Source organism: Bacillus rossius, chromosome 6 (genome assembly GCF_032445375.1).
Source record: "Bacillus rossius redtenbacheri isolate Brsri chromosome 6, Brsri_v3, whole genome shotgun sequence".
NCBI classification, from domain to species: domain Eukaryota; kingdom Metazoa; phylum Arthropoda; class Insecta; order Phasmatodea; family Bacillidae; genus Bacillus; species Bacillus rossius.
Window position 1 is genome coordinate 10,068,502 of NC_086334.1, and position 10,779 is coordinate 10,079,280.

General features: G+C 39.3%; 1 protein-coding gene across 1 annotated transcript; it reads right to left on the reverse strand.

The window, feature by feature from the left end:
• Nucleotides 1-410: 410 nt before the first annotated feature.
• On the reverse strand, nt 411-10,182 carry LOC134532594 (uncharacterized). The gene is made up of 3 exons (XM_063369159.1): nt 10,081-10,182; nt 3,210-3,788; nt 411-1,911 (listed from the first exon to the last, which is right to left on the reverse strand). Exons 2-3 carry the CDS (start codon nt 3,776-3,778, stop codon nt 1,245-1,247), a joined length of 1,236 nt encoding a protein of 411 aa, XP_063225229.1. The 5' UTR covers nt 3,779-3,788; nt 10,081-10,182; the 3' UTR covers nt 411-1,244.
• Nucleotides 10,183-10,779: the final 597 nt, after the last annotated feature.

Genomic DNA, 10,779 nt, shown 5'->3' on the forward strand with positions numbered 1-10,779 from the left:
TTGTAAAATTATGTAAACGAGAGGTGTGGCTAAGTTATGTTAGTTTAAGCAACATTTAGAAAAAATTCCCAATTTTCTGTCTTCTAATATTCAAGCCCAAATTAGACATTGGTAGTTTTATAAGTGAATTTATTAATAGCCGGTGCGGTAAGTCGAGATGATGGCATCGTCAGAGAGTAACGAAGGTGTGGGAAACTCGATCGTTATTGCACACGCACATATTTTTGCATTTGAAAATTCATACTTGCAAATGTGTATATTTTTGCACTTGCATTTTAGCATAATTTTTCATTCGCATAGCCTCCTTGTTCACATGATCATATATATTCATACTTCTATCTTGTGAATTTTCACTTCTGATATGCGTGGCGGACATTCGCCTGCGTATTTTTCAATGGTAATGATAGATGTTTATAAATTGTTTATCGCTTTATTACACTGTTTAGTAGTACAATTCTACAATCAATATTGAATATTTGTTTATCGCTTTATTACACTGTTTAGTAGTACAATTCTACAATCAATATTGAATATTATTTTTAAGTATTATTCCATACATACATAATATAATATCTATAAAAAAGAGCTAAAATACATATTTAGGATAAATTATATTTGGCTTAAACTAGAAGCAATAAAAAAAACTAACAGTTGGTCAGTTCTAAAAAAAAACATTGGGTAAGCATGAACAGAATACTGAAGGTATAACTTAATAGTTGTTTAAAAACTGCAAAACTTTTTATTTTCAGAGGCTAAAGAAATGCTTCAAAAAAACAAACATAAAAAAAACAATTAAATAATTTGTTAAATAAATACTCCTATATATTTTACCAGTCGAGTAATTATCTTATTTATACAAGTGTAAAGTATACTTTAGTGGAACTTCCAAAATTGTACAACAATCAGGGGCGCAACAACAGGGGGGCAAGGGTATTTGGGCCCCCCCCCCTTTCTCTGAAACCTTGAAGTGGGGGCAAACGGGGGCAAAGAAAGTGCTGTGTAATCAATTTTTTAGATATTAAAACTGCTTAAATAGCACCATTTTCCACCTTGAAATACAAATTTTTTCCGGGGGAGGACCCCCGGACACCCCGCTTCAATAGGGGGGATCGATGATTCTCTATAAAAAGGTATATTGGAAATTTAGTTGGAAATTTAGTTGTTGCGCCCCTGTCAACAATAATAATAATAAAATAAATGATAAACCGCGCCTTGACAAAGCAAACCATGCGATTTTGTATTTTTTAGATAACTTTTTTCCCTTCGTAGTAGAGCAGAAGACCCTGTAATGTTTCCTGGAACCTCTTCCCCCGGAAGATCTTCTCCATCGGGTTAACCATGGCGCCGTCCCTGAGGGCCTCCTCGGTCATGTCCTCCATGCCGCTGACGTCGCCCGACTCGGCCACCGTCATGCCGACCATGGCGACCCCGGTGTTGAGCCCGAACTCCGCCTTGGCCTCGTAGTCGCGCCGCAGGTCCTCCAGGTCGTAGCGCACGGACCCGAGCCCCGCCGCGCGCAGGGTCGCCCTCAGCGCCTCGTGGTAGCTCGCCAGCAGCTCGTCCTCGTGGTCCTCCCTGACTCCCCTCGCGAGGCTCGTGGCCAGGAAGTACTGCAGGTCCAGCGCCGGCGAGCCGTAGCGCACCTGCTGCAGGTCCACGACGCACACCTCCGCCGGTTCCCCCGTCGACCCGTCGCGCCGGAACAGCATGTTGTTCACCCAGAAGTCGCCGTGGTTCAGCACGTTGAAGCCGTCCTCTGCCGGGGACACCAGCTCCACTAACCTGTCCATGAAGCCGTCCAGGCGGGAGCGGATCTTCCCCGAGAACCTCTCGTAGCCTGGCCACGTGTCCACGGCGGCCGCCACGGCGTTGAACATCGGCGTGAAGATGAGCGAGCTCATGTCCTTCGCCCTGCGGACGGAGTTCAAACACTGTCGGCGACAACACCTGGTTGGCTCGCGTCAACCGCCTGCCTTGAAGATGGATCACAAAGAATAGGATCTGAAGATGATATTATGATGATGAAGAATGGACTAAACAAAGAGTTTAGTGAACTGATGTAAGCTTTTGGACATACGCCATTGCTAAGCAATGGCGTATGTCCAAAAGCTTACATCAGTTCATGCACTCCCATTGCACAAATCTTTCAAATATAATAAAGAGTTTAGTTTATGCTACGGGAGAAAGAATAACAAAAAAACAATAAGATGTTAAAATAGAATGTGAGGTGAAATAAAGGCTATAAAAATACCAATTTTTGATTACAATTATATATTATATAAAGGGAAGGTATATGTACTCGCAGCAGAAACGTTAATTTTTTTATTTATTTTTATCATTACGATTATAAAAATGACTTATATATTTCTAGGAAGATAGTTTATTCTAGAAGGAAATTGTGTAATGATGTTGATAATTAAATCAAGGAAGAAAGTCAGGGTGTAGCACAAATTTTATAATATTTAAAATGCATATAAATAAGACCCAGAAAATAAGGCTTTGAACAGGAAGCTAATACCCTTAGCTTACCATATCTTGGTGGTTAGAATAAATAGATATATTAAAAAAAATGTGTGCGAGACTTTCAGTACTCGCTAGAGATGTGTAACATGTAACTTCTGTAACGAGCAAATCATGTTTTCTTATTTTCAAATACACTTAAAACAAGAGACTCTGACACAATATTAAACTTATAATTCTTTAAAATAACGCCGCGCGTGATAAATATATGTAAATTGAGTTTTTAAATACATTTACTGACGCGAAACACCCGTAGTTTTTGAACCCACCGCTAGAATTCGCTGCCGCAGCAGCTACGTGGAATATCGAATCTTTCGATTTGGAGAGCGAAATTTTAAACCATGTGATGAAACGGCTCCGATAAAAGCTAAAAAATAGACTTCAAAAATTACTGTGTAAACACCAGCTTCGGACTTGATTTTCGACAAGGAATTTTATTACAATACTACCCATCTTGTTGAAAATTCTTGAAACAGCTAATACTATAACGTTTCCCTTTGCTTGCGTGAACTGTGGTTCGTACCATCCGCCACAGATGGCAGCAGTGAGGTTACACATTTCCGTTCCATGCGATTTCGGTCGCACTCGTACACCGAGAGCTAAGATGTTACACATCAATAAATGCTTCGGAGACATCTGATTCAAGTGGAACTGAACTAAAGAATGAATGATAGTGTGTGTGCGCTTACCTGTCCGAGAACAGCGACTCGGGAAAGTGATCTACCAGGGAAGGGTCTCTGTCCACCGCTGCGTACGCCAGACCGTGGAATCTGGCCAGGGCCTTGATGGCCATGGAGGCGTGCGGAAGATCCAGCCTCGTCTTGCGATCGGCTATTTTGAAACCCAGGTGCGATATGTCCTCCAAGATAACCAGATCACTGCGGTCCGTGGGGTAGAACTTGGCTGAAACCAGCGGCACCTCGGCTATACTCTTCATAGCAGGGATCAGCTCGCGGTAGGCGTAGATCTCTTTGTCGAACAAGTGTGCTTCTTTCAAGAACATTTGCATCATTGGATTATCGGGGATGGACTTGATGATTAATGGCTTCTCTAACTGGCGACCTTTGCCGTCACGATATGTGACGGTGAGTTTTAGGATGAAGCTGGAATAGTTTTCGCCTTTTGGCAAAGTAAATTCTAAGAATTTTTCTACTGTTATCCCAGGGTCATCCTCGCCTTTGCGAAGTACGTCTGTTAAAAACTCTTCTGTCAACCATGGCAGTCTCTTGGTGCCACTGGGCGGTTCCGCCGACTCCATGTCAGGAAATCTGAAAGAAAAAAAGGAAAGGAGGATGCTAAAACAATGTCAGTATAATTCTTTAACTCTGTTTCGGCATTTGGGATAGTTCAGTTTTGTAATTGAAAAAAGAGTACTGGGTAGACAAAGTAGAGGCTATTCTATGGTCCGGTGAGGGAGAGACATGTCCATGATGGCAGTACAACAGGTGAATTCGTCAGTCTCTCAAACGCGCCTGCTTCTGCGCACGTCAGCTTGGTATCTCGGGAGACAAGGGCAGCAGATATATTCATATTTGTGACGTGTAGGAAAGCTTGCGTATATGGGTTGAACTAAAAAAAAATATATATCGACTTAAGAGTTAAAGCTTCGACATGAAAAAACAATAAATTATGATTTGAATACTTAGAAAAGAAAATAGTTTGCAGGTTTATGGATGTGACATAAAGGTATGTTAAGTGAAAAATATGTATGTTTACCCAACGAACATTATTTATAGCTGTGACAACACTCGAAATTCAAGTGTTTTATTTTAACATAATCTACAAGTTAAAAGCATCAAGTTAATACCTGCCCTGGCCCCAAAGCTTGTACAAAGATTCCATAAAAAAAATTATAAACTACTCGATAGATTGAAAAATTAGTCTTATTGAGATAAACAGCTAGAACTTTCCCGGCCCATGTTGCAATGGTGCAGGTGACTCCATGAGGAGGTTAAAATATTCGCCATTGCAGACCATATTTGAAACAGGTACTTATGACATGTGTGATTTCTCTCCAAAAAAAATTAGCGATAAGAGAACACTGGCTTGAGTGTGTGTAGTAAACATCATTACAGTCTGCATAATCTGAAAACACATTTCTGAAGTTTGTTGGTTTTGCTCTTACGTGGTTCTGCTTACCACTAGAAGTACTAATCTTGCTACCCTGCGACATCCGCCTGCAATCGCTTGCGCAACACAACTCGCTCGACCTTGATCTTTGCCCGCAGGTGAGATCCGCTTCCTCACCCCTCCCTCGGCAATGCTTGGCCAATCAGGGCCGCTTTCCTCTCAGAGCGACAACGCCAGTTGAGGAGCTCGTGTTTGGGGGAGGGAAGTGTGACGCTGCAGGAGAATAGAGCCGAGTCATGGTCTGAGTCGATGCTGGGGTCTCGCCCAGTCACTTAGCATCTCTCCGCCGGGATGTTTACGGGAAGCCTTCTTCTCACAGACGAGAGAGCCAAACGCCCGAACGTTCATCTTCGGGTTTTTTTTATTTTGTAGGTTAGGTTAGCTACATTATAAATACTTTAAAACATTGTGGACGGTTGATTTGGTTAGGATAACTACATTAAAGGTACTGTGAAATCATGTAAACTGTTTCCTAGCCCTGGATAGCTACATATTAAAAAGTTATTTGCTAAGCAACCATAAAATTATTTTACAGTATTTTTAATGTAGCTATACTTAGGCCTACCTAATATAACCAACCATCCACAATGTTTTAAAGTATTTATAATGTAGCTAACCTATCCTAATCGACCGCAAAATTTAATGCCACGCCGGTTTATACAATGAGATAGAACGGGAAAAAATATTGGTTGTCTGTAAATTCGGTTTACGGACGATAGTTTAACGTGACAACGTCATAACAAAACATTGATGAAATGATTGCATACTTTTATGAATAAAATTGAATCATTTTTATTTTAATAATAAAAGAATAAATACTTGAAATTATACTATTAATCAGATTTTTAAAATGCAAGAATAATTAGCCTTTATTGCCGAAATTTTTGTTGTAATAAGCAATGAAAACCACATTAACTTTTCATTTCACTTTATTAACAGTTGACGAAACAGTTCACGTGTAGATGTAAGTTGTGTGCTGCCGCTGTCTTTCTTCTCCTCGGACGCATAGGCCAATCGAGTGGAAGAGAGATCGATGCGGCGCAAACGTACAATGAGCATAACGGGACACAGCGTAACGGGACAATGTGCGTAACGGGACACTTTTTCGTGCGTGCAGCCGGCGTTCATCGATTTATTAGACGTTGTCACGTCAAGAAAGCGAGCATGAACTTCGGGGAACTTCGGGTGTGGCTCTCTCGTCTGTGAAATGAAGGCTTCCGCGACCGGCGACGAGCTGACATCAGCGCTCTCAGCTCGGCAGACACGGAGTCATGTGGGGGACTGCCGCGGCTGTGTGCACACGCAGGCCCTGTCGTCCAGATGTCTGGCGACCAGACCGCTGTACTCCAGAGCTGGTCAGAGGTCACACGATTATTTCTCGAGTCATACACCACACAAAGTCTATTGCGTTTCAAGCACCGAGTGCCCACTGCCCCGATTTAGCATTCTAAATACGAGTACCCACTCATCAATTTTATACCGCACTGTACATTGCTTTAAATGTGATAACTTTAAGTAGGTACACTATTAACTATTGCATGATGTGGACTGACGATGAAATGGAGATTTGGGTTATTTGTAGCTTCTCACGATCTATAAATTAATGTATACTTATATTTTTTTCTCCAATTATTCATAATGGACTACGGAATGGATTACTAATTTACATATTTACCTTGGTTTTTTTTGCGATGAATTAAGTAGTTTGCAATTAATTAAGGCCTGTTTCTTGAATTCCTCGGGGTTTTTTTTTTTTTAAGTTTTATCACTAAACGAACTCAACATTGTGCTGTCAGCAGTCAGAGTTCCGTGAGGCCCGAATAGTCATTTGTTTTGCAATTGTATTTTGGTGCCTTGTGGTAGTTGCTGCTTACCAAATCATTTGTGTTGTGGTGCATGCGCACCCTTGCATATTCCTCTCCCCGTCTAACTCGGGCAGAGTAACAGCTGAACATCAGCACAGTTGATAGGTCAATTTATGACGGTTCTAAAACTAACAAAAAAAAATTGTTGTTTACAAGTGACAGGAATTTATTTTTCAAAGCTTTTAAAATCTTCAAATTCGAACCAAATTACTAGATACCGTGGCACTAAATTTTCTCAATACTCTGCTGTTATAATTTTTATTGCGAAATCCTAATTAACCCTTACAAAGCTAAACATTCTACACTTTTTTTAAAAAAAAAATTCTTTGAACATCTTAAGCGTAAAAAAATTCAATCCTGAAACTCTGATAAAACTTATCTAATGTTTAAAAAGTGGTACAGATAGTGAGACTATTCGATGTGGGAGTGAAACTTACAGTGATAAATTGTTAACTGTTTGGCATCAGCCTCAATCCACGGATAGTAGGCTACTCGTATTATTTATCACAGTACGGAAAATTTTCTTAAAATTTTATTACTATGGAAAAATATTTTTTTATAAACGGCGTCAATGTTGTAAGTACCACTTTGATGCCATGCTCAAATGAGCTTTACTTTTTTTTAAATAACTCGCCAATTTAACATAGTACATTTTTGCAGTATGAATAGTCGATGTTACCCAATTAAAAATTATGGCTACCTACTGCTATGCTGTTGTCTGTTTATTTTGCAAAACGATACATTTAGTGTAACACAATAGCTATCAATAATGAGAAGCTAAAACAGCTTAGTTAATGACCAAGGATAGTACATAGTATTAAAGATGGGTTTACGATTGAAAATTAAAATTAACATCTAGTTTTGTATTTAAGATATCACTGTGTGTACTAGTGAAATGGTATATGATTGTGCTGTATAGTCCTGTGCGAATAATTTGTTGACTAAAGAATCAATAAAAATGGTTATATTTTACATTTTTCCTTCAGAATTATTGTAAACGCCAAACAAAGCACAATAGAATGTGTTTTTGGCGGGAAAGAATGTTTCAGTTTATGATGTAGCGCGAAAGGAGTAGGAAATACGAAATCATTAGCATGATATCAAGAAACGATAAGATACTAGGAAAGAATTAAAATATTTTAAAAATAAAGCTCAGGTCGGATAATTTATTTGGTATTATAATTTTGGAATTTGAATATTCTAATGTTTTTTTGTTATTTTTTTTTTTGTTTTTACACGAGTCTATAAAAATGTATTTACATTTGCAATTAAAAAATACATATTTTTTTTTAACTGTACAGCCATCTTTACTGTGGCTTGGAAAAGATTATATTAACATTACAAGAAATAATATGTATGTATCAAAGTTATATTTGTGATTATGATTTGTGTAAGAATTCTAGGTTACGAGCTGAGATTATGTAATTTTTAGGTTCAATGGCAGTCACGTGTATGGCGTTTCAAGTAGCACATAATCAATGTCACTATGGATAAAATTGTTTCGTTGAACAAATTCTCAAAAGGCAACGATTCCCAACCGAAATGGACTTCAAAATACAGACGATAACAACAACTACACCAACTGAGCTTAAATAACATGGCTGCATTCTCGCACGTTTTCATTGGATGATCTTGACGACTACTAAAACCAATCATAACTCGATATTCGTGTTGTTACTTAAACGTGAGCTCGTTAGCGTACATGTTAATTGTAAAATAGTTAAGTTTTTCAATCGTAAACCCACCTTAAATCGTACCGACAGCTTGCGTAGATTAACTCTATAGCTTGTCTCGACCTTAGATTGCAGTGTGCAATTTAATGACCATTTTCTTTCTCTTTCCAATGCACGAAAACTGCTATTAGCTTATTTCAATACGCTCTGTTGCCAGATTCATCCAATAGCATAAAAGTTAAGACACAACTTCATAATTTAATGAAAACCTTTTTTATCTAATTATTAAAAAACTTATTTTAATAAGGAAAATAATAAATTAAAATTTTGAAAATACTCTTTCTTGTTGTATTTTGCCCCGAGCATTCTCTAAAGCTGGGTTTACGATAGATTTCCTTAAGAATTATAACTTAACATCGAGCACACGATTAAGTCAAAACTACATTTTCCAGTTTATGATTGACATAGAAGTCGTTAATTCTAACCAATCACAGCACAAAACACATGGTCGGCCACTGTTCGAAATGGAGAAGCAGGTTTGAAATAGGTTATTGACAAATGGGATATCTATTTTTCGAAATGGATGATGATTACAAATTACAAATATACGAATTCTAACCCGAAATACTGCCTCGCTCGGTCCAATAATAAGACATAAACTTCCGGTTGACAGGTTCCGGTTTGATGTGATTGGTCGCTTCCCTTAAGTCTTAACGAAAAATATAAAATATAACCATTTCTGTTAAAACTTAAGTCATCATAAAAGACACCATATTGGTTTCAATATTTTTTGTCATAAATTCATTTATCCTTTAATATTAAAATTGTTGACTCTGTTTGACCATATTACATAAATGGAATGCATTTCTATTAATAGTGGCACACTGCTACAAATAGTTTCTCCAGTGTAAAAATATGGTGTTTTGGATATTATAGATATATATATTTTTTTCAGACTTTTTACAACTATAATTATAGTATACAGATCAAACATTATTGATAGTAAACGAATTATTAATTTTAATATTAATGTCAGACAGTATACATCTGGCAACAGTGGAACACGAGGCGGACTCTATAACTCGCTGCTTCCAGGGAATTCTGCCCAGTGGCAACTGCTGACTGAACGTACACTCCGCGGCGTGCAAGCTGCGCAGTGGTACGTACTAAACAGCTGCTAGACCCAGCGACTGATCAAGAGTTTTGACCGCCCTGGGCTAATTATGAGGACGGGCCCCCGCCAGGTGTGAGTGTTACTACCGGCCTAAAAAGTAGTATATTAGCTTTGACTTTGTTTACTAGTGTGAAAATACTAACTATTAAACCACCAAGGAGTTAGGTTTCATCGCGCGCGGCGAGCTGCGCTGTTGCCAGAGCTCACAAACCCGCTCGACCACCGACCGATTCGAGTGACAAGTCAGTGTTTTGTTTTACGCGCGCTTTTAAGAAATTTTAAAATTTATTGTTAAAATCAGGGAGTCCCAAGCCTTTTTTTCAGTTCACAGCGCATTTAGTTTTAGTGTTTTGTCTCGGTCTAGTTGAAATATGTAGGGTAGATCGCAGTGGCGGATCCAGGAATTTTGGTTTGGGAGGGGCTTGACCCAGCTGAGGCTAGGATTTATCAAGGCAAACACTAAAACAATTGCTTTTTGAGGGGGCTTGAGCCCCTTACCCCCCCCCCCCCTCTGGATCAGCTACTGGGTAGATGCAATGATGCTAGATTAATAGTGCATGCGAAGACACGATTTCAGCGCGCCCTCCCAGATCCTCGCGCCCTAGGCTGCAATCAATTAGCCTAAGGGTTAATCAGGCCCTGGCTAGACCTGCCAAACGACGTGTGAACGCCGGGACAGCTCGTGTGGAGGAGGTTCGCTCTGCAGCTGTACACTCACGTGACACAGGCGTCCCAGAATGCCCCTCGCGTCGCCGCTCGCTGCCCGACTACCGCCGACGTCCGCTGGGCGTCGGTCTTGACGGAGCGGCGCGACCTTGACGCGCGGTGACGTCACATGCGCGCGGCGTGCGGCGCACCAGCGCTATCTATAGCCCAGGGCGCCACGCCCTTCCTTCTCTTCCCCTCTACCTAGTATACACAGAAGCTCAGCACTCACGCTGCTGTTTGTTAGCGTTGTAACTCTCTTCGACAGCCATACTTCTACAGCGAGTCCCATTATTAGTCTGCAGTGTGCGTAGTGCTGTTCTTATTTCGATGTGCTCTCTTGCTGAAATAACCTCACAGACCACAAAAGTTTTAGACACGTGTCTTTATTGACAGAAAGTTATTGAAATTTATCTGGAAAAAAAAATTCTTTAAAATTTATCTTGAAAAAAAAATGAATGATATAATTTAAAAAAAAAAATATTTTATTTAATCAAGAAAACTGTCTGATCATACTCAATTTTTTACTTCTAAGTAAACGTATCCGAAAGGCGCAATTTTTGTTTCAAACTTTTTTGTCGATAATTTTTTCATTCATTATATTATTTAAAAATATATTTGCTCTCTTTGAGCAACACACATAATTTAATGGATTGCCTTGTTATCAAAAGTGACCGACTGAGACGATTAGTTTCGTCTTTGCTATATTAAT